Raw genomic sequence first — 25,188 nt, 5'->3', positions numbered from 1 at the left:
AGGAACAGCAGCAGAAATAATGCTTTATTGATCTGCTACATTGAATTTAAATCCTACAATGTATAGTGATTAGTTATTATTAATGCTGATGAACTGCTTCAAATGGGTATCGATTGCATTTCCTGTTAGAACGTAGGAAGTGTGGGCAGGGCCGGCTTTGGGGTAGTGCGACCGGTGCCAAGGCACCGGGTGCTGGCTTCCTGGGGGCGCTGTGCTTGAAAGTTTATGCTTTTGAAGCACCTGCTGCAGCGTTTCTTTCCCCCGGCAATTACCAGGCCTCACAAAAATGTCACAATAACTCCTGTGATTAATTATCGTCCTGGAGAGAGATCAGCATTTTGCATAGTTGAGGTTTTGACTTATGTGAAGTTAGTGCAGAGGGTTAATATGCCTGCTGCAAAGAACGTGCACCAAGTAGATTACAGAGTTCATATAAAGTAAGCAGATCAGCAGGTTACTGCTTTCAAAAGAGACATCCTTTTGTTACAATTTATAACTTAAAGTCCTAATATAGAATAGTGAACTATTGACTTTCATCCTGGAACTGCTTACATACTGCAAAGTATACATTATTAGAACATTGATTAATGTTGCAAAAAGGATTCATTTGGCTAGAAATCGATTCTTATTATTAAAGAGAACTCCCAACTATGCGGTTTCTTTTTCGACTCTGAGTTTGTGCTTCTCCACACCAAGCACTCTTAAACTGCACTGCCTACCAGTATGGATGACATGTGACTCCTACACTTTTAGTCTTTTGGCTTATGTAACAGTTCCTATACACTGATTTACACACGTATGATTGATTGTCTCTGTGTAATGTGTGTGTGATGCAAAGTGCTCGGACACCCTACACTGGTATGAGTGGCGCTATATAACTAATTCAATGCATCTAAGAGAGTGTGGTTATGGAGACTTCGTCACTGTTAAAGGGTGCAAGTGAGAGAATCCGTGGTGGAGGTGGTTATTGGGGGGGCGCCAACTAACATTGTCGCACAGGGCGCCACCAGCACTAAAGCCGGCCCTGAGTGTGGGGGACGTGGAGTATGTATCCCGCCCGATTTTGGAGTGGGGGAAAAGGGAGGGGGCGAGGGGAAAAAATAATTTCCCCTCTTACTTCCATGATTCACAGGGCCATTAGCATGCAAAAGCACTACCTATAATGGCCCTGCACTTGAACTGCTTACCTGCCTCTAGTTATCAGTGATCAATCTGATGCTCACAGAATCAAGGTGAGTCAAGAGGCCACCTACACCCTCTGCCCTTTTGTTTGTTCTGTTTGCAACTGCGCGTCGTACGTGTGTCAGAACAAAAGGAGAGGAGAGAAGAAAGCTGTATTTTCTGATTGCAGTCTGCATCCTGCTGGCCACGGCCCTATCCCCACCTGCCGCTTTCGAGACTAGCCCTGCAGGGCAATGAGGAAGATATAAAGAGGGAAGAGCCCCTTTCAGCCTGACACCTGTAGGCTAAAAAGGAGGATTGGTGAAATACAGTATTGCGTAGGATCACACCAATTGGTAAAAGCGAAGCCGAGATTGGTCCTAGATTTTAACTTTTCACACTGTACAATTTAGCTTCTAAAAGGATATTTCTATCTGACTTCTATACTTAATGCTTTTCACCTAATTAATAAACGGTTAGAATACACCGTGGGTGACAGGAAGAAGCCACGTTTTATTTTGAGCAGTTTTGCCTGGCATTATTATTTATGTTGTTGTTATCATTACATATTTGAGTATATTGAAGCATATTGTGATATTTTCTATTTTCAGTCTTCTCTATTGGCTTGTTTCATTTGATTAATTTTCACGTTTTATGAGTACAGACAGAAAACTAAATTCGACAAATAGAAAAAGAATAACAGTTACACCCCAAGATACATTAGTGATACTCTAGCAAGGCCTCAGCAATACAGTGTTCATATCACTTGATCTGCGCACAATTCTGTCTCTGGGTTTAACATATTACACTGAGGGAGAACTTGGAAGGAAGGGAAACAGGATGCCAAACCAATTCTTGAGTATCCACTGTTTAGTTTCTGCAAAAGTCTAATTGTGTTCCAATAGACTTCTGTCTCTGCAGTTATTGTGGATACAGTGGCTGCCCCATTTTAGAATTAGATGTGAGAGGACATTAGGATTACACTCCCTACACACACCCACAGCCGTCAGAACCCAAGTTAAGAGTGGCTGAAGAATTTTGGCCTCTTAAGAATGCCCACAGTGCGTAGGGTTGGCCCCAGGAACTTTTATTCCATTGAGTGGGATGCGCCCAAGAGTCGTTCACTCCCACTAGCTCATGTCAGGCATAAATGTGGCCTTTGTACAAACCAATCAACCCCTGTCAGAATCCAACCAGATCCCACTCCTGAGAAGGGAAGAGAGAAGTTTAATATTTAGAAAATGGGATAGGTCTCCCTGTTGGAACCAACAATCACAAAAATGTATACCCTGCCTAGTGTACAAAATCACTTCACAAAAGAAGCCTTGCTAGTGGTGAAAAAGAAAAAAATGCTTTATTTCTTTGTTAGACCCTCACCCACACTAGTAGTGGCATGCTTCATCATTGGGTCTCGTCCTTGTCCCTTAAAACCAGGATAGTCTCAACCGTATTTCAGGGAGCTTTTTGAATATTTTCCCTAGTGCGGTACCTAAAAAGATAAAAGTACCTCAAACCAATCTTGGTATCCTTTTATTAAAAGTTGTTAGAGTATTGTTAAAATCAACTTCCAAAAAGGGTAGTAAGAATATAATGGTCCTATTACCCTTAACTATTAGTCAATATGTTTCAGCCATTTAACTATAGCCATTGGGGTCCCAGGCTTTCATCAGAACAAAATGAACACACTGTCCCGGTTCAAAACATGCACTGCTCTTCATGCATACAAGGTGAGATATTACCTGCCTCAAACCTTTCGGTGCTCATGACGGAATGGTTCCGTCATGAGCACCAGTGCTCCTGTGCTCATGACGGAACTATTCCATCATGTGCACAGGTGCAAACAGCAGAGGGATTTCTTTTTTAGGTTAAGCCTATAGCGACAGTGCGCATGCGCTGCTCGCTTTGTGAGGCATGCAGTATTCAGTATGGTGTGGAAGCTCAGTGGAAGATCCGCCCACTCTGTCCATCTTTTTAATTGGATTTGGTCCATAATGCTGCCTTCCGATTGGTTTTAGGCTTGTTAGTCCCTCCTCATGACAGCCATGTCATCATTTGAATCCTTCCATGGTTACTGCCCCTTTACTTCGAACAGTATTTTCTTCCCGTGACCCTCCCCCCACAGCCCGTGACTTCTCGCTCCCCCTGCACTCCTGTTCATGCCTTCTCGCCCACCTGCACTCCCGTTTCCAATGCAATAGGTCTCGCTTAAATGCACGTCCTATTGCATTGCAAATGCTTTTTGTTGTTATGTTAGTGCTTTGAAGTGCTTCTCGAGCTTTTTTGTGTTTATTTTTCGGTGCTTTACGCGATTACCCTTCCCAACCTGACAATATCCCTAGCTCTAGGACTGTCATTTGGACAGCTGTGTGTCTTCCGCCCTAAGCTAGGTTTCCAATGAGGCCCTGGGGCACCATTACTTGTCCAGACCTGCAGGCAGCACCTAAACCCGGGGTCTGCACTGTGCGAGGGAGGCACGCATTGCTTCTCAGCGTATCGGCTTACGCGATCTCTACGGAGGTGATTAAGCACGTGACAGAGGTCCATTATCACACGCTTGCCTCCAGCGCACTTCACAGGAGGAGTTCAGTCTCCGAAGCATTCGGGGACTCGTGGGCTTCAGTCATTCCACTTGCTTGTTGTTTTGCTGCAGGGTGGTGGGCAATGCATTCCTTCCTTGCCATGACAACAGCTATTGTGTTATGAACCACAGAAAGGACCGTCCCTAGTTGTGTCTTAAGAGATGCCCAATTTAGTGGGGGCAAATCACAAAAATTGACGGACTGGCATCACACACCACCAGGTGTCATGCTTCATCATCTGCCAGTCCTCGCCCTCTAAAAACCGCGTTTGATAGAGGGCGGGCATACACCTGAAGACAGGGATGCACTTCTAAACTAAGTGGGGGCCCAAACAAAAAAAGGAGTGAGTGAATTTAAAAACCATCATAGTATACCTGAACATTTTTTATTCTATGGCGTTACTATGTGGGATTAAAATATATAAGTGCGGTGAGTGGGGCCCTTATCATCCCGTCGCCGCTGTGAATCAGTGATTGTTAATAGGGGGTCAATATGTTTCTGCCTGTATTGTCCACTTGGGTACGTGGCATTCGTCAGGTGCTCACTAATTCTGATCTTTACACGCCTAGTAGTCATGCCAACATACATGAGTTGGCAAGGGCATTTGAGTAGGTACACTACATTTTCTGTGTTGCAGTTAGAGAAGTTCTTCTGAGTCCATGGCCGCTCAGTACCTATGTCCACTTCTTTTGTGGTGGCCGTGAATTGGCATGATACGCAATCGCCACAGGGGTAATGTCCAGTTGGTCGTTGGTGGCCCCATAGTGTCAGTTGGTTGTCATCTGTAGCGGCTGGTGGTTTTGTATGGACAAACTGGACATTACCCCTGTGGCGATCAGAATTAGTGAGCACCGGAGCACTATCAGAAGGAAGAAAGATAACACCAAATTAACAAAACACTTCCTTGAGAAAGAACACTCTGATAAAGATCTAAGATGGACGGTACTGGAAGTAGTACAGAAGCGCAATGGCTGCCTCTCACATGTCTTACATGTTAGAGAACAGCGTTGGGTGTTTCGCCTTGGGACATGGAAAAACGGATTGAACGATGATATCCCATGGCTACAAATGAAGTAACTTCCCTTAGCGCTCACTAAAACATACACTTTAACAGTACCCATTATAAAGACAAAAACACAAACAATAGACACAGTAATACATGTGAATAGAGCTATACGTAGTTTCCCTTACTCCCTAAAACTAGAATCATCTTGATCAGCAATCATGCGGTAGCTGTAAAATCAACTTGTGCCCTAATTGTAGGTTTAACCACACCGTCACCCTGACTGTAAACAATCTGGGTTTGTTTTCTCTTCCTTTCTTCTGTGTAAATACTCGTAACTGCTCCCGTCATGAAATAATACTCATGAGCAGGGCACATGTTCCCCATATTTCTATATAACGTGTCTACACACGTTAAATCACTCCCTTGTATCTCCAGAAACGATGGCAGGCGCTTTCATTGGACCACAGCTGGTCCCGCCCCACCCCAGGCAATCATCTGAGGTAATGACGGGACACAGGAAGTGGCGTGTCATAGAGCAGCGCCATGTGCTGACACACCCCAACGAGGGTCAGGCAACAAACAGGCAACGTGCAGTCCTTTCTGCATGCTTCGCTCAGGACACAGGAAATGCAGCATCATCACTGTGCGCCACGCTCACCTGAAACCCATATCGCATGCCACGACCCCACCCAACAGTATAAAAGCTTGCTGCGCACTACACTTAAATGTCACCGGGGAGGAGGCTGGACGCATGCAGCACTAGGTTTTCTAGCGGGGAGTACGCCTTGAACTGTAAGTCGTTGTTCTGATTTCTTCTTCCAACAGGTTGAAACTATAGTAGACCAAGCACGCCCTGACGTTTTTTTCTGCTAACTAATTCAGTATCTTTGATATACCTTCCCAAACAGTCTGGTTTTTAACCCTTTTGTCTTCATCCTTTATCGTCTCCCACCAGAATGTGGCCACAAGGATTTCCCCCCTACCCCTCCTATGGTGCAAATAGGTTTTTCCAATAGGGTAAGACTTCTATATTTGTTTCACATGAATGTCAGAGTGAACACAGATGCCTGACACTCATATAAATATTTTCACCTTTTTCACTTTAGGAGAGAGCAGTAAGTATGGAGCGTGACTGTGACACATCAAGGTCTACCGAATGACAACCATTTTGAGTATTTTATGTTTGTCTCGCCCCCTCTCTCTTACAGGTTTCTCTAAACAGGTGGCAGCTGGCTATAGGCCTACGCCCCCAGTGGTAAGATTGGAGCCCAATATTTAAGGTCCTGACGAATGCCACGTACCCAAGTGGACAATACAGGCAGAAACATGTTGACCCCCTATTAACAATCACTGATTCACAGCGGCGACGGGATGATAAGGTCCCCACTCACCGCACTTATATATTTTAATCCCACATAGTAACCCCATAGAATAAAAATTGTTCAGGTATACTATGATGGTTTTTAAATTCACTCACTCCTTTTTTTTTTTTGGGCCCCCACTTAGTTTAGAAGTGCATCCCTGTCTTCAGGTGTATGCCCGCCCTCTATCAAACGCGGTTTTTAGAGGGCGAGGACTGGCAGATGATGAAGCATGACACCTGGTGGTGTGTGATGCCAGTCCGTCAATTTTTGTGATTTGCCCCCACTAAATTGGGCGTCTCTTAAGACACAACTAGGGACGGTCCTTTCTGTGGTTCATAGCTTTGGTTGGAGGCTGACCGTTCTCTAGTGCCCTAACGCCTCTAGTTCCCTCCCCGGGCCAGACCCTGGGTGTAACTGTGGTTCTCTTCAACAGCTATTGTGTTTCCATTAGGGATCTGTTGGGGGTGTTGTGATCTGGCCTTAGCAGTTTGGGTGTGGAGATATGAGGCAGCGAGTTTTGAGTGATTTACAAACAGTGTTTGAAGTGGTGAGAGCAAGTGTGTCTCACGGAGCCCACTTCCTAAAGACGAAGTGTATGTACAGTGTTTGCGTCAGTAAGTATAGCAGCTCATCTGTGATTGGGAAGTACTGGCACTGAGGCTGAGAAGTGCCACATAGCGTGCCATTGCATATATAGATGTTGAACAAAAACAGGGTTTAGGCTATAATCAGTAAGGCCGTGCCTCATATCATAAGTAACAATAATAGTTCCAATACTGATGGGCTTTTTACTCCACTTTCTTATGTGGGAACATTTTGAAGGGAAACAAAATGAACGAGGACCTTTTGTTTAGTCGATTTAATCAATCTATTTGTACGTTTTTGTTTTCAATTTACAAAAAACTTTTTTGTGTATTTCCACAATTTACATGAAACAAATAACAAAAAATTATTTACTGTACATAAAAGGCACATTCAACCGCAGTCATATCAACATTCACTCCCATACCACACTGGACAGTCCAGAACCAAACATACTGTGAAAAAAGCAATCTAAATTTACTTTAAAGACACAAATTACAACATGGCCATAGAAAAATGGTATACTCTGTAGACAACAGTGTTGAGAGTTACAAGTGATTCTTTAAGTTCGTTAGGCCAAAAGATAGAGGTCGACGCGTTTCAAGCCCCTTCTAGTACTGGGGCTCTCATCAGGACCTGGGAGCTGAAAGGAGAACACAAGGGGAGTCTTACTAAACTGTCACCTCCTTTTTCATGCAACAGCGTGTTTCTTAATATAAGTTGTACCTGTGATAGATGTGTCCACCAGACCTCTTGCCGTATGAAATCTAAATGATAAATTAGACCAAAATTCAATCCAACTGTACCATATTCTAAGCTACAAAAATTAGAAGACCACCAAACATCCAAGTGACATTTATGCTGTTTCACTTACGTGTAGAAGTGTTAGAACGGAATTAATCTGAAACAATAAAATGAGGGAACGATGTCAGGTCGCTGTCTTATCGAGAACAGGTTGCTAGATTCAAACATCTGCGGTGTGTCAAAATGCGCTTTGCGCGCCGCTCGGAGGCAGTTAGCCTACCTTGAATCTCGGAGTGTGTTGAAGAACAAAATCTCTTCCTGTATTCAGTTGCGTTTGTCATAAAGTGTTTTCCGTCGTGATCGGATCACTGAAAAAACGATTAAAGGGAGTTTATCAACGGGGTTGGAGACCGCTAAAGAAGCGGATGCGCTTTGCAGAATTTGTTGAATCGTCTTCATACCTGTGTTCGTTGCTTCTCACTCTTCAAACTCGGAGGGAATGAGCTTCCGTGTTTGTTCTCCAAATCTCGTGTGAATATAATCTTGTCAAATGCACTAAGTGTGTTCTGGGTAGTGTAGTTTATGATGGTGTATTCGCAGGACAGAATCAAATCCAGAAATGGTTGTTGGTCAATGTATGACGGGAATGTATATACACTTTTCTTCGCTCAGCGGATGTCCATTCATGAGAGGCACAGGTTTAAAAGTGAAGCTTGTAAACTGGCTTAATCAGAAAAGGTAAACTTTATTCGAAGATGAGCATTTGAGTGCGCTGTTTTGTTCACTCGAATGGGTCAATATGGATAGAGCAGTGAGCTGACTCATGATGGATCGTCAGGATGAGAGTTTTGAACAATAAGTGGCAGGATCTTAAAGGGATAGTGTGAAGGGAAGCAGTGGGATCCCACTTTCACTATGTTTTATGATAATTCATTCCTGGCTGTATTTAGTCAAAGATTATAGATTTCCGATAATTCATTAAGACCGTTCATGGCTGTGTTGAACTTCACAATGAGCATTGCTTCGCGCCGCGAGAGTTGTCGTTCTAGGTCTCCACCTCTCGAGTCAGGATCCACCTTGGAAATAACAGTCCATTTTAAATCTGTTATTAGATGGTTGTAAGTTTTCCAATGTTGGACCAGCGGGGCATTCTGGACATTTTTATTGATCCGTGATTTATGTTGTGATATTCTGACTCTGATTTCCTGGCTAGTTTTTCCTATATACAATAGTCCACAAGGGCAACGAATCGCATAAATCACATTTTTACTTTTGCAATTAGTAAAACAGTCATGTTTCCAGTATATTGAATTATGTGCAAATAAATCCCCTTCTTCTGTTGACGGACAACAGGCACATGTACCGCATTTATGATGGCCAGTTATTGGAGGGAGGCCTACATATTCTCTTAGGGATTTTTTGGTTGGTGTTGGCATAGACGCTCGCACTATTTGATTGGAAATGCTGCGATCCTTTTTGAATGCAAACAGAGGATAGTCACTTAAAGAGGGGTCAAGATTCTTGACTAAGTGCCAATTTTGGCGAATGATCCTCTTTAATGGGTTAGAGTTTGGACAGAATGTTGAGACACATACCATCTTCTGGAGAGGGAATTTTTCTTTCTGTGTTAAGAGCTCCTCTCGTGGTGTCCACCACGCTCTTTTCATGGCTCTTTTCAATAATTTCTTAGGATAACCTCTCATTTTTAAGTTATCCAGCAGATTGGTTGCATGAAGAAAATATTCATCCTTGAAGGAACAATTTCTTCTGATCCTGAGAAACTGCCCATAGGATCAGAAGAAATTGTTCCTTCAAGGATGAATATTTTCTTCATGCAACCAATCTGCTGGATAACTTAAAAATGAGAGGTTATCCTAAGAAATTATTGAAAAGAGCCATGAAAAGAGCGTGGTGGACACCACGAGAGGAGCTCTTAACACAGAAAGAAAAATTCCCTCTCCAGAAGATGGTATGTGTCTCAACATTCTGTCCAAACTCTAACCCATTAAAGAGGATCATTCGCCAAAATTGGCACTTAGTCAAGAATCTTGACCCCTCTTTAAGTGACTATCCTCTGTTTGCATTCAAAAAGGATCGCAGCATTTCCAATCAAATAGTGCGAGCGTCTATGCCAACACCAACCAAAAAATCCCTAAGAGAATATGTAGGCCTCCCTCCAATAACTGGCCATCATAAATGCGGTACATGTGCCTGTTGTCCGTCAACAGAAGAAGGGGATTTATTTGCACATAATTCAATATACTGGAAACATGACTGTTTTACTAATTGCAAAAGTAAAAATGTGATTTATGCGATTCGTTGCCCTTGTGGACTATTGTATATAGGAAAAACTAGCCAGGAAATCAGAGTCAGAATATCACAACATAAATCACGGATCAATAAAAATGTCCAGAATGCCCCGCTGGTCCAACATTGGAAAACTTACAACCATCTAATAACAGATTTAAAATGGACTGTTATTTCCAAGGTGGATCCTGACTCGAGAGGTGGAGACCTAGAACGACAACTCTCGCGGCGCGAAGCAATGCTCATTGTGAAGTTCAACACAGCCATGAACGGTCTTAATGAATTATCGGAAATCTATAATCTTTGACTAAATACAGCCAGGAATGAATTATCATAAAACATAGTGAAAGTGGGATCCCACTGCTTCCCTTCACACTATCCCTTTAAGATCCTGCCACTTATTGTTCAAAACTCTCATCCTGACGATCCATCATGAGTCAGCTCACTGCTCTATCCATATTGACCCATTCGAGTGAACAAAACAGCGCACTCAAATGCTCATCTTCGAATAAAGTTTACCTTTTCTGATTAAGCCAGTTTACAAGCTTCACTTTTAAACCTGTGCCTCTCATGAATGGACATCCGCTGAGCGAAGAAAAGTGTATATACATTCCCGTCATACATTGACCAACAACCATTTCTGGATTTGATTCTGTCCTGCGAATACACCATCATAAACTACACTACCCAGAACACACTTAGTGCATTTGACAAGATTATATTCACACGAGATTTGGAGAACAAACACGGAAGCTCATTCCCTCCGAGTTTGAAGAGTGAGAAGCAACGAACACAGGTATGAAGACGATTCAACAAATTCTGCAAAGCGCATCCGCTTCTTTAGCGGTCTCCAACCCCGTTGATAAACTCCCTTTAATCGTTTTTTCAGTGATCCGATCACGACGGAAAACACTTTATGACAAACGCAACTGAATACAGGAAGAGATTTTGTTCTTCAACAAACTCCGAGATTCAAGGTAGGCTAACTGCCTCCGAGCGGCGCGCAAAGCGCATTTTGACACACCGCAGATGTTTGAATCTAGCAACCTGTTCTCGATAAGACAGCGACCTGACATCGTTCCCTCATTTTATTGTTTCAGATTAATTCCGTTCTAACACTTCTACACGTAAGTGAAACAGCATAAATGTCACTTGGATGTTTGGTGGTCTTCTAATTTTTGTAGCTTAGAATATGGTACAGTTGGATTGAATTTTGGTCTAATTTATCATTTAGATTTCATACGGCAAGAGGTCTGGTGGACACATCTATCACAGGTACAACTTATATTAAGAAACACGCTGTTGCATGAAAAAGGAGGTGACAGTTTAGTAAGACTCCCCTTGTGTTCTCCTTTCAGCTCCCAGGTCCTGATGAGAGCCCCAGTACTAGAAGGGGCTTGAAACGCGTCGACCTCTATCTTTTGGCCTAACGAACTTAAAGAATCACTTGTAACTCTCAACACTGTTGTCTACAGAGTATACCATTTTTCTATGGCCATGTTGTAATTTGTGTCTTTAAAGTAAATTTAGATTGCTTTTTTCACAGTATGTTTGGTTCTGGACTGTCCAGTGTGGTATGGGAGTGAATGTTGATATGACTGCGGTTGAATGTGCCTTTTATGTACAGTAAATAATTTTTTGTTATTTGTTTCATGTAAATTGTGGAAATACACAAAAAAGTTTTTTGTAAATTGAAAACAAAACGTACAAATAGATTGATTAAATCGACTAAACAAAAGGTCCTCGTTCATTTTGTTTCCCTTCAAAATGTTCCCACATAAGAAAGTGGAGTAAAAAGCCCATCAGTATTGGAACTATTATTGTTACTTATTGCATATATAGAGGCACCACCGAGGAATGATTCTGTACACTTGCACATACATCACTGCTTACAATTGGCAGTACTGTGCTATTCTTCGTAAGGCAGAACTGCGCAGAAGAGGTGCAAGAATTGTGTATTTATATGTATAACTGCACTATTGAGAAGTCCACGTACTGTCTGCAATATAGGTAGAGCAGCACCGCTGAGAAGAGCAGGTACTCTGCCATTATAATATAGCATCTATACTAAGACGTGTCTAATGTGTGCCATTAGCCATTAGCATCTTTGGTTCGAAGTCATAGGGTATGGGAGCTCAGCTGGGGGATGCCAGTACTGCGACATAAATACAGCAGTACTGCTGAGAAGTTATGGTACTGTGCCATTATAAATATAGCAGTATCACGATCTAGGGGTTTGCCCAAGTTATCTCACCAAAAGCTGGGCAGAAAACACAATCAAAACACGTGTAAGTGTAGGAAAAAAATACAATGGAAATATTAGTGAGAGAAAATATTAATTAATCTTTCTCCTGGCATGACATTATACCCACCAAAATGTATTTCTTTATTCTAAAATACAAGCAAGCACCACTTCGAAACATTGTAGATAGTTTAATCTGGCAAACAAACATTCACAAGAGAGCCATACCATATATTCTACAATACCTCACTCGTGTGGGTGGGTCAAGTACCCGCGAAAGGCAAGGGCCCAAATCGTACCGTGGAGACATCCAAATTACCTATCATAAAACTACCTGGTTTTGCAGGGGGGCACCTGGTCTTTTGGCCCCAGGCTCGCGGCTATCCAGGAACACCTACCAAACCCACACATTTCTGAAAACTAGACACCCTGGGGAGTCCGGTGAGGTATGGCTTGCATGGATCCCCCAAAGTTTTCCTACCCAGAATCCCCTGAAAAAAACACTTTTTCCACACATTTTTGTGTGGGATCACTGTGCCGGCACAAATGTCCTACCACCTAGCGTTCCCCTTGGTCTCCCGAGTAAAATAATATCTCACTTGTGTGGCTGTCCAATGCAGAAAATCTTTTTTTTTTTTTTAAATGTAGCACTTAGAATTTGCGGTGCTATCCCCTTAATCCCTATGTTTTTGGCCCTTCCCAGTCACAGGCCTTTGGCCGACCCCCACAAGTGAAGTATCATTTTACTCTGGAGAACAACTGGAACGTTGGGTGGTAGGACAGTTCGGCATGGTGATCCCACACAAAAATGTGTGGAAAAACTGATTTTTCAGCTAAATTCGAGGGTTGCGGGGCATTCTGGGTAGGGAAATGTTGAGGGATCCATGCAAGCCATACCTCCCTGGACTCCCCCGGGTCTCTAGTTTTCAGAAATGAGTGGGTTTGGTAGGTTTCCTTAGATGCCTGCCAAGCCCGGGACCAAAAACTCATGTGACTCCCCCCCCCCCCCCCCCCCCCCCCCCCCTTGTAATGCCAGATTGTTTTGTGATAGGCAATTTTGATGTCTCAACAATACATTTTGGGCCCTTGCCTGTGGCTCACCCACACAAATGAGGTGCCATTTTTATTTAGAAACCTGGGGGAATGTTGGGGGGAAGGAAATTTGTGACAGCCCGGTGATCCCACAACTTTTCCACAAAGAAATTGGAGAAAAATGTGATTTTTATCAGCAAAATTTGAAGTTTTCAGGGGATTCTGGGGAGGGAAACTTTGGAGGTACACACAAGTCACACCTCCCCGGACTCCCTGGGTGTCTAGTTTTCAGAAATGTGTGGGCTTGGTAGGTTTCCCTAGATGGCTGCCGACCCTGGGACCAAAAACGCAGATGCCCCCTACCTATCAGAAAACTACCTGGTTTTGCAAGGGGGCCACTTGCGTTTTTGGTCCCGCGCTCGACAGCCATCTGGGGAAACCTACCAAACCAGACATTTCTGAAAACTAGACACCTGGGGGAGTTCAAGAAGGTATGGCTTGCGTTGACCCCCCCCCAACATTTTCCTACCCAGAATCGCGGGCAAACCTCAAATTTTGCTGCAAAAATCATATTTTTCTCAAATTTCTGTGTGGGAAAGTTGTGGGATCTCCAGGCTGACACAAATTTCCTTCCACCCAGCATTCCTCCAGGTCTCGCAATAAAAATGACACCTCACTTGTGTGGGTGGGCCAAATGTGATTTCTTTCAGCCTAATTTGAGGTTTGCATGGGATTCTGGGTAGGAAAACGTTAGGGGATCCACCAAGCCATACCTCACTGGACTCCCCAGGGTGTCTAGTTTTCAGAAATGTGTAGGTTTCCCTAGATGGCCGCTGAGTCCAGGTGTCCCCCCCCTTGCAAAACCTGGTTGTTTTGTGATAGGTAATTTTGATGTCTCCACAATATGTTTTGGGCCCTTGCCTGTCATGGGTACTTGACCCACCCACACGAGTGAGGTACCATTTGTATCGGGGGACTTTGGAGAATGCGGGGTGGGTGGAAGTTTGTGGACCCACGCAGATTCTAGAACTTTCCCCATCACAGAAATGTAGGGGAAATGTGTTTTTTTTTACAAAATTTGAGGTTTGCAAGGGATTCTGGGTAACGGAACCTGGTGAGAGCAACACAAGTCACCCAATCCTGGATTCCTCTGGGTGTCTCGTTTTCAGACATGTATAGGTTTGCTAGGTTTACCTAGGTACCGACAGAGCTAGGGTTCAAAATCTACAGCTAGGCACTTTGCAAAAAACAAAGTGTCCGTTTTCACTGTAAAGATGTGGTGTGTCCATGTTGTTTTTTGGGCCGTTTCCTGCTACGGGTAGTAGGCCTGCCCAAATAAGTGAGGTACCATCTTTATCGGGAGACTTTGGGGAATGCGGGGTGGATGGAAGTTTGTGGATCTGCGCAGATTCCAGAACTTTCCATCACAGAAATGTGAGGAAAATGTGTTTTATTTTACAACGTTGGAGGTTTGCAAGGGATTCTGGGTCACAGAACCTAGTGAGAGCCCCTCAAGTCACCCCATCCTAGATTCCTCTGGGTGTCTAGTTTTTAAAAATGTATAGGTTTGCTAGGTTACCCTAGGTGCCGGCTGAGCTAGGGTTCAAAATCCACAGCTAGGCACTTTGCAAAAATATGGGTCTGTTTTCACTGTGAAAATGTGGAGTGTCCACGTTGCGTTTTGGCCCGTTTCCTGTCACAGACACGAGGCCTACCCACACAAGTGAGGTACCATTTTATCGGGAGACTTAGGGTAAAATAGAATTGTAGAGCAACTGTTATTATCTGTTGACTTTCGATGCATTTCTGCCTTCCAAATGCAGGACAATGTGTATATAAAAGAATTCACTGTGAAAAATGTTCTATAATTCACATGCAAGTATGGGTACCCACAATTTCGGAGATGTGCAAATAGCTACTGTTTCTAAACTCTTATATGTTGTTCCCATTTAAGAAATACGTAGGTGTCTTACATACCAATTTTTCACAGTTTTCCCCCCCAAATGAATTGCTATATACCCGGTACACAATAAAAAACCATTTGAAGACGCTGCTCAGTTATTGGCTCTGGGATCCTCGGGTTCTTGGTAGACCTGTAAGTCATTTATATCCCCACAACCAGAAAGGTCCAGCGGATGCAACGGTATATTGCTTTTAAAACTCTGTCATACTTATTAAAAATACAGGTGAAAATGTTGGCACAAATGGCAGTTTTTTTTTTAACTCATTTTCACTTTTTCCTATTTTCAGCTGTTAGTTTATATAAAAACCTTGACGGATCTACACATATGACCCCTTGCTGAACTCAAGAATTTTGTCTACTTTTCTGAAATGTATAGCTTTCCAGGATCCAATATTGCTTTCATACCCATTTCTACCATTAACTGGAAAGAGGTTGAAAGCACAACAAATAACAAAAATAGGCTATGTCACAGTAAAATTCCCAAACTGTGTAAAACCTTTTGGTTTTGTGATAAAAGTCTGTCAGTCCCTGAAAGCTGGGAAGATGGTGATTTCAGCACTGCAAACCCTTTGTTGATACCATTTGCAGGGAAAAAACTGGACGCTTTCTCCTGCAGGACCTTTTCACAATTTTTCCAAAACAAAATGTATCTGTATTTTGGCTAATTTCTGGGTCTCCACCAGGGGAATCAACAAACCCTTTGTACCTTTAAAATCCTCATGATGTTGGAAGAAAAGGACGCAATTTTGGCGTGGATACCTTATGTGATCAAAACGTTACAGGGGCCTAGGCACGAACTACCCCAAATAGCCAAAAAAGGCTTGGCACGGGGGGGGGGGGCAAGGACTAGCAGCGAAGGGGTTAATAGGTCTTGAACCCTGTAGTAAAGAAATGCAAATAGTAAAGGAACACAAAATAAGACTTCAACTATAGTCTACAAAATTGCATCTTTTGAGAAGCACTCATATTGTTATTTAATCTTTATATCCAAGGTGGAGGTCATACCGCAAACAATTGTGCTGAATGATTATGTTTCTGATGCACATGCATTCATGCAAGCTTGCAATATGCACTCATAACATGCTCATGTAGCATGCCACACATAGTGTGTTTTTTATATGTAGTTCTAACCAGCATACCATGCTAAGTGATGGATAGTTTCATAATGTCAGCATGCGCGCCATACCATTCATATATTGGTACTTACGCTATTGGGGGATTAGAAATGCCACATGGGAGGAAGGGAAACCATTCCCCTGTAGTCACACACTGGAGGTTTAATGACATCATTCACTGGGGGTTGAGCTCAGGTTCATTATTTCTTGAGGTGGGTAGTCACCAATCCCAAATAATAATCGAGTTTCTTACAGTTGTGCATTCTTGTTGGCAAGCAAAAAACAGGAGGAATACTGATAGAATCATAATTTATGCCACGACTAATTAAATCTCTTTTATTATTGGATCTGTCAAATTCTGTTTGTGGCTGATGTCTTCATTTCTTTCCCTAGGGCTTTCGTTTGCTCTTAGCCAGCCCGCTCGCATGCTTCGATCTGTTTGAACAGAAAAAGAAAGATGGCCATGGAGATGCCGCAATGTTCCAGGGTAAGCTGAGATAACTCTCTTCCACAAAACACGACGTGTGTGACTAGCATCTCGCATCTGATGTGAAATATCTGGCACCACAAACTTAGGCAAAATACTCCGTTTCAAAGGCTTGAATATGTGTTTGGAAATGTGAAAATCTATCAACAGAAATAAACTAAAAAAACTATTTTAGAAATAAGATATTTGTAAAACTGGTGGTGTCCATTCATGATAACCTATTATATATCTTGTATTTCCTTTTCATCCACGTGTTCTCCAACAGGCTGTGAGTGGTGAAGATGTCCCTCTGGACATGTAGGCTTGGTAGACGCATGTTAAAGAAGAACAGAAGTACAGTGATAAACATGGGGGACTAAGCTTATCTGACAACCAGACTAGAATGTTCAATCTACTTCCTTTTAGGATTATATTACAGAATCTCCCACACAACCAACCAAGTGCCAGTTTACATCACGTTTTCCGAGGAGAGTAAATGTCCCTCTTTCGAAGGGTATTTCCCACTCGCTCCTCTTAGCACTACAATTCTCCACCTCCCCACAATCAACAGGTGGCACAGTGAATGCAGCACAGGGCACCAGAAATCACCTACGTTACACACAGCATCTGTGCCAATGTATAGGTGTATCTTTGCAGGAACATCCCTGCTTTCTCAATGGTGCAAGAAGTATTTCAGCAGCATGTAATAATGAACGGAAACATACAGTGTATATAACCTCGGGCACAATAGTAATGTTGCTCCCAGTGAGAGATCTAGGGTTGGCGTGTTTGCGAACACTCTTAACATGATTAATGAAGTATATTGGTTACCGTATTTTTTAGAATAGGTTACATTATTGATTTAGGATTTAAGGTCACAGTTATTGTTACACATGGGTCCAATACCCATCCACTATCCTCAACAGGCTTTTCAAAATGCTGGTATTCACTGCAAGTATGGCACAGCAATGAGAAACTACGCTTTTTTCCTCATCTAAGCGGCAACAGTGCTCGATCTTGGAGCATGGAGAATGTTTCAGTCCAGTTTTATTTCTATGTTTACAGTAGCACAGTTTGAATAGCATGTTCACAGTAGTGTGCAGATTTGGGATCCATAAGCAACATAGAATTGTAGAGAGAATAAAGGGGTTGTTTTTTTACCTCTCTGTTGACTAACATTATAGACTTCTCCATTTCATGCCTCTCAGAAACCCTCCGTCTAAAACGTCATTGTAGTCATAGTTGCCTACTTATATTTTGTTACCTTGGTTATGGCTCTCAAAGAAAGCCATTAGCATGAATATCAGATTCAGAATCCAGTTATTCACTGCTTTGACATAGCAACAGTGGAAAACAAGTTATTTCTCACTGTTAAAGATGAAACACTCACTTCTCCCGTTTCCCCCACCGTACCCAGATTCCCAGAGACTTGGTCAACGCGGTGTAATGGTGGCTGGGTGATCTCATCCTATTTACAGCCTCTCGCGTCACCACAGACAGAAAGAAGGAAGGAGCATACAGGGGTTCTCTTCCTCTGCCAGCTGCCACATTCCCTTTCCCTGCTGACCGAAGCTAACGGGAAGTAGAAAGCTCTGCTGGCAGAGCTGTCAAAGAGCCTGTCAGGACAACTCTGACTCTCTGCTCGATGGATAGGAGAGAGGATGCCTTCTATGATGAGGGAGAGGGAAGGCGCAGACGTGTGTAGGTGGCAGAGGCCAGGTATTATTTTGAATAGTTGAGCTAGGAGCAGTAGTAGGGGAGGGATTCTCTAAAGAAAGGGTGGTAGGGGTGAGAGGGCTAGACACCAGTTTTTTTTATTTGGACAGAGGAAGGTAAATAAATACTCATACTGTTGTGTGGCAATAAGCCAGGTACGCATTTTAGAATATGGTATAGAAGGAAGGAGACTGTTACTACGTGAGGTCGGCTAAACAATGAGGGACCTATCATAGCCCCTTAGATGCCGCGCTAAATCGTCTTCGTCTTCATTTTCCACAATATCTAGACATATAACTTCCAAATATGAGTTCATCAAGAACTACTCATTTAGTGCTACTGCAACCAAGATGAGGAGTGGCCTAGACACAATTTTAGACCTTAAATGTTGACACATACGGAATTACTCCCATCACTTCTGCCTACTACCGACGAGCCGTTAACTTCTTCTTAACAATCCACATATTCCTAAGCCTTGAAAAAGTCACGGATGTGACGAAACATGTATTGGCTGTTTCACGTTTTCTGCACCAAGGACTGGATCACTATTACCATCACTGTAGAGATTTCTTTTTCTGATTGTATTATTTAGATCTAAGTATCTCAGTCCTTGCAATTCTTGTAACATTTTTGTGTTACTTTGATACTAATCAAATAAATTAATGAATGTCTTGAAAAATGAAATTTACCATGTTTCCTGTGTAAAGAGTACTTCTCCTGTTTCTTCTTGCTAGTTTGGACTGAACTGTCATTAATTTAATTCTAAATGTTTTTAGTGCCAGGGTATTTCTTTTTGTAAGCTAATTCACAAGCCACTTCTTGTTACTTATGTTTTCCACAGCCAAGGTAGTGGGGTATCTTTTACCCTGAGTGGCACCAAGTCTACTCTTTCATGTTATGTTACTACACAAACTTACTTTGTAGCCTGCTTATATTTTAATATTGATGTGCGACCCCTGTATCCACCATTACCTTCTTTTGATACGCATTTTAGAATATTTTAAAGGAGGAGAGGTGGATAATACTGAAGTGATGCGGGCAGGTGGCAGGATGTCAATTAGTTTTTTTTTAATTTGGGTGTTGGTGGAGAGGCAAAGCAAGAGGGTGGTAGGCCAGACACCAGGAGTAAACAAAGCATGGAATTGAAGAAGGCGAAGCCACGTTTTCTATGTCTCTTCCACATCTCACCTACCAATGGACAGCTTTGAGACCAAAGGCAGATAAAATTAGAGGTCATACTTAACATAATTCCAGGAGCCGTTCCCGAGACATCGCTTGCTGTCGACGTACCGCGGTAAGTCGAAAACGGTCGACGTCACAACATCCCCCGCCTACTTTACCCATCGCTCCTCACACCCTCAAGCTGAGGACCCTGTGCTAGAGTCTCTCCTACGCCTCCCGCCTTTCCTGGAATCAGGGCGACTCAAACCCAAATGAGAGATTACTATTGTGCTCTCCATGTCATCTTTGGGTCTTCACCTTCCCCTGGGGTGCCTTTGGGCCCTAAGGAGGTGACAGGTGCTTTGACTATGCCCACACCAGCAAGTTCACCCTTGGCTGAAGTTAGGCCCTTATACACATCGATGCCGGTGCACAGCTCTTCGGGGTTCACGTATATGGCGCCGATCGACTCCGACTTGGCTTAAGGGCTCACTCCTGTGGCGCCGATCGACTCTGGCTTGGAACCTTTGCATGACCCGGGACACGACCCTCAGGGCTCGCTCCTGCGACATTGGCCTCCCCTCGCCTCATTCTGTCCTTCCACTTTCTTTTCTCGACGTCGGTACAATGCTGGATCGGCGTCAATCGATGACCGGTGCAGAGCCAATGCATCAGAGTTTGGTGAAACAGTTATTCGTAGAAATGAGGAAGGGGTTGGGATTATACAGCCAATGGCTGTGTATCTTCCAATGGTACATAGTTGGATTGCTGATTTGGGTGAAGCAAGCAGGTTAGAGTCTTCCCCTGCTTTTGGCCTTCTTTTTGCTTCTGGCCTGGCCATGGAGGACAGCTCTTCTTTGGCAGACATGTTGGAAAGGGTGGCTGTAATTTCAGATTTTTCTCCTCCTTCGGTGGCAAAGTCTATGGATCCCCTCATTGGAGTTCTTCACCTGGGCCTGGGTGTTGAGCCGGTATAGCGCTTTTGTGCAATGCTGCATGATGTTTTGTTAGGAGTCTAGTTTAAGTAAAATACTGGTGCTCTTGTGGACCTCACTACTGCCCACAAGACCCGGCCTGCCACCACTGATCTGGATTGTCTCCTCCACCACCTGACACACTGTAGCTTTGTGGTGCAGGTCGTTATGGCTTTTCAAGATTTGGTCTGCTTCATATTCCGCTTGACAGAGATTCTTGGAGACAGGACTCTTGTGGAATGCATATTTTCTCTTTCACCATTGCTGCTTAACGTTCCATTAAAACATGTTGTGTCCTCGGACATTTTTCTCATGCCTTATGAGATTTTTTGGAAAGGCTGTTGCAGTCACTTCCGGATGCTAAACGGAACGATCTGGCCCAGTTGATTTCGGATGGGAAGCAGGCTGCTAAATTAATAATTTGGTGTGGAATGGACACCACTGATTCGGCTAGCCGTGCCATGACTTCCTCTGTGGTGTTGCGTCGGTTTCGTACCATAGAGTTTTCAGAGTCAGTCCAATCAACTTTAATTGACATGCCTTTTGATGGCCTCCATTTATTTGGCGCCCATGCCGACACTGCTCTGCGCCGTTTTCGAGACAGTCGGGGTAGTGCAGATACTTAGCTCTGTTTTCCTTCACTCAATCTTGATTGTTATTCTACAGCTTAGTTGTTGATGTTCAGCTTGTTATTCTGTGTTGTGTCACTGACTTGCATCTGTGTTCTGTTACGCTTTTTGGAGGTGCCCTATGTGGGCTGGCTTTGTATAGCACGTAACCCGGCGTGGCGTTCCTACTTCTACTGATCTTATTCTTCTTCGAATTCACCCTGTCAATGACAGGTTGTCTTTGTGACCTTATGTGGGTCTACTACCTATAAAATAGGTTTTTCTGTTATCTCTGCTGAAGGGGTCTTCACCCTAGAAATATATTTTCAATGGTATTTCTTTCTTGAACGGATCGATTACCTGTGTTACCTGCTCTTAGGGGCACTTGCAGTAGTCATACTGACATTCTTATTATTAAATTGCTATCCCTTATGGGATATTGTTGCTTTTTTTACCCTTGGGGAAAGTTGTGTACAATTTGTTGAGATGCCACTATGGGTGCATCGTTAGTCTCTTCTGATTCTCTCAGGTAGAACCCTTTATGATAAAGCATTTTCACTGGAGCTGTGGAACGTTTGGTAGGGTCTCTACTTGGCAATCCACATTCTGGGCCTGAACAGTGATATCTGTTGGGACATCTTTTTCTCTTGTGGCCCCATTTTCTTTCGGCGACCTTTCTCACCTTTCTTCAGCAGGCTATGGAGTGTTATTTCCTCTCTTCTGTCTTCTCCTTTATTGGTGTTCTTTTCCACATTCTTTATCTGTGTGGTCGTGCATGAGAGTCTCAGATTCTCTATCTCTCTTTCCTTTTACGACCAGCCTCGTGTCCTTGTTCTGACTCTTTCCGTCAGATCCTAAGCACAATTGTTGCATATATGCAACATAGCTTTCCTTGCTACTTTTATTCTGTATTGCATCAAGGTGCTTACGTTTCTCTTCTCTCACCATGCTCCTTTTGTAGGTTAATGTCTTCATCCATCAGAATATGGATTTTTATTACTGGTTGCTAACCAACGGTTCCATCTGTGGGCTTCCTGTCCTGTAAGGTTGGTTGTTCTTTCACAGACGGTTCTGTTCGGTTGTGCTATAAGGAGTCGTATAGCCTTGTCTTCAGGAATCTGTTATTGCCACCTCCGTCACTTTTGGAGTTCTTTTCTTCAGTAAGTGATTTCTTCCCACTTGTGGTGATTTTCGCTTCTTTTTACTGTAGTTGCGTAAATTAAACACTGCATTTGGCATATTATGCACAGGACTCGGTCCTGGCACGTGCTTTTCCATTCATTCAGGGCTTGCAAGTGATTGCCCTTCTCTTTCCTTTAATTTTGATGATTCCTGCTTTATATGGAATTTCTGTTCCTCTAATGAATTATATTGTTTTTATTTCACTTGCCTCTCCTTTCGATTGGCTTTTTCATTGTTGGTTCAACATTTTGGACCTTATGCTTTATGCAGCTTCTTTTCCCTATGGGACAATGTTTTTTTTAACTTTTTCATTGGCCTCTGCTTTGTCTGTTAGCCTTCACCGTTCCGACGGTCTCTACCTTCTAATATTGATCTTCACACACCTTGGCATACATTAGGCCCAGCTCACCCTTGTATTCTTTATCACAAGGTTCCTTTTCTTGCTGCTTTCTTTCGGGATATGGTTCTTACCAGCCTTTTTCAGGCTTCTAATTAGCTAGCATAGGGGCATATCAACAACAACCGGCGATAATTATCGCTCAGCGCTCTTAGCGTGAGGATAATTATCGCCGGCTAGCGTGAATTTGTATCGCTGAGATAGCGTGCTATTAGCAACGCTTATCTCAATAGCGATAAAAATCTACACGCTAACAGGCTAACGTGAGATTATCGCTGGAAACCCAGCGATAATCACACGTTACCTTGTTGATAGGGACAGGCAAACTTAGCCATGATATCCTCCTTCCATAGGATATCATGGCTAAGTCTGAAAATTAGCAGACGTAAAAAAGCAGCGTTAACCGCGGTTAGCGCTGCTTTTTTTGTCTCTAACAGGGTTAGCGACATTCTTGATAATAGGAGAAATGTCGCTTAGCGACATTTCTTCTATTATTTTACTCTGGAACGCCCCCTTTGCATCTCATTAGAGATGTAAGGGGAAGCGTAGAGTAAAAGGGTGCTAACATGCAAATTTGCGTGTTAGCACCCTGTTGTTGATAGGGCGCTAGTTTTATCTCTGCTTTTTTGGCTTTTAAAGCCAAGAAAGCAGAGATGAAGCCCTTGTTGATATGCCCCATAATTTCTTAAAGTTTTGCCTCTTTTTCTTTTGTTGAGGGGTGTGATTCTCTCTCTCTCTCTCTCTCTCTCTCTTTCCTTTGGTACTATGTTGCTGATTGCTCAGCCCTATACTACTTTTGTTCATGTACGTCAGCGTGGTTCTGCTTTTGTTCTTTCATCTTTATATTTTATATATCACTGTATTATCCACTATCGGTATGGCAATGGTCTATGGACATGTGGATGTCTTGGATATAGGTATATATATATCTGTATTGCAATGTTGATATATCTATATGTCTTTTCGTAACACAGCCTCCATGTCACCTTTTCAAGATAATTTTTTTAATTGTTTTGTTTGCCTTGCTTTTCTTCTCCAGCACTCTGTGGTTCTCCCTGTTGGGTGTTTCTAGTGGTGTTCCTTTGTCTGGAGTTCTCCCAGGAAAAGACCTGTTTTTGTTTTGTCCTTGCAGATTTGTAGTGGAGGCATGCCTCGTGATTCCTCTTCTGTACATGTGTTCGAGATTTCTTCTTGGTGTTTTTACCCCAGATAGTCTCAATAGCTGCTGGTACGCAGCGCTTTGCTCTGTTATGGTTCCTGTGGCCCTGTTGTTCCGGGCTTCAGTAATTCATGGTTCCAATTCTCACTTTCGGTCTGGGCAATGTGCAGAGTCATAATACTTACTGCTTACCCATAAATCCCCATTTCTCTTATTTACTGTTAATGTGTGTGGTTCTTCCACGCTGCTTATGGTGAAGTGTATTTTCCTTTTCACCTGATTTTCTCACTCCACTGGTCTTTTCTGTCTTTCAGTAGACCGGTTGGTTCTATGTACGGATCTTTTGGTAAGGTCAGTTCGCAGACCCACCTGCAGGGATGGTGTTGCTTTGGTATTTAATTCTAAGGTAAGGAATCAGGAGCTAGATGTCTCTATCAGAGAGACAAGTTACTTACCTTCAGTAATGCCTTATCTGTTAGAAACATAGTCTAGCCGCAGACTCCTTACTGACCTACCCATACTCCCCGTTCTGCAAACTGCTTTCTTCTTACCTACAAGATCTGTTTCTTGATATTATTATGTACATTACCACGTGTGGTGGTTGATTCGTTATATAGTATGTTACCACTTGTAGTGGTTATGTCAAAGATATATCTATCTTTTTGACACACTGTTTCCATAGCCAGTTCCTATGGTGGCTTGTGTTTTGGTGCGTAAATTAGTCTCAGAAGAAACTGATGTCAGTGCGTCGGGGAAGGGCTTATATGGACTCTGTTGATATCACATCCGGTGGACGACACCACGGCGGAGTCACACACCACCCTCAACGACACGCAGAGGTTATGCTGGAAAACTTTTCTGTATCCAGTCTGGTGCCTGGGGAGAATTCTAAGGTAAGCAATCTGCGTCTAGACTAACCCTCTACCACATGAGGCGTTACCAAAGGTAAGTAACTTCTCCTTCTAACTCTTCTTTCTTCAGTAACTAGCCATCCTCATTCTGCTACCATCTGATGGAGCACTGGACCTGTCTTACCAATTATCCTGTGATGAACCTTTATAGGTGCCGGAGATGTAAAGGGGAGTTCACATTAGTCAAACAATTCAATTTACAGTGTAACCCATTTGGCCACACATTAAGGACCAGGAATCGTTAAGTAAAGTTCAATGAGTTTTATTACAAATTAAGGGCCAAACGGATGTATATGAATCTCAAGAACATATTATAAAGAGGCAGAATCACCAAAGGTAAACCTAAATATTGCATAAATTAAATCTTAGTAGCATAAGGCATAACAGAAATTCAGTTGCAGCAATACAAAAGATATGAAATAGAATGTGATGATCAGTGTACGGATCTCGATCCTCCCATCTATGCAAGAATGAATCTAAAGTCACCAAAACTAGTCCTATGCTAAAGTTGAAAAGCTA

General features: G+C 42.9%; 1 protein-coding gene across 1 annotated transcript in view; it reads left to right on the top strand.

Annotated features, from left to right (window-relative positions):
- Positions 1 to 25,188, top strand: part of LOC146867919 (protein-arginine deiminase type-2-like) — a 692,226-nt gene that overhangs the window by 592,911 nt on the left and 74,127 nt on the right. Inside the window, exon 13 of the mRNA XM_085608647.1 lies at positions 16,489 to 16,582. Coding sequence (XP_085464773.1) covers positions 16,489 to 16,582 — 94 coding nt within the window. The remainder of the gene's footprint in view (positions 1 to 16,488; positions 16,583 to 25,188) is intronic.

This window comes from Triturus cristatus, chromosome 1_2, assembly GCF_964204655.1.
Source record: "Triturus cristatus chromosome 1_2, aTriCri1.1, whole genome shotgun sequence".
In the NCBI taxonomy this organism is placed as follows: domain Eukaryota; kingdom Metazoa; phylum Chordata; class Amphibia; order Caudata; family Salamandridae; genus Triturus; species Triturus cristatus.
Note: the sequence above shows the minus strand (reverse complement) of the source record. Positions and strands in the feature narration are given on the sequence as shown.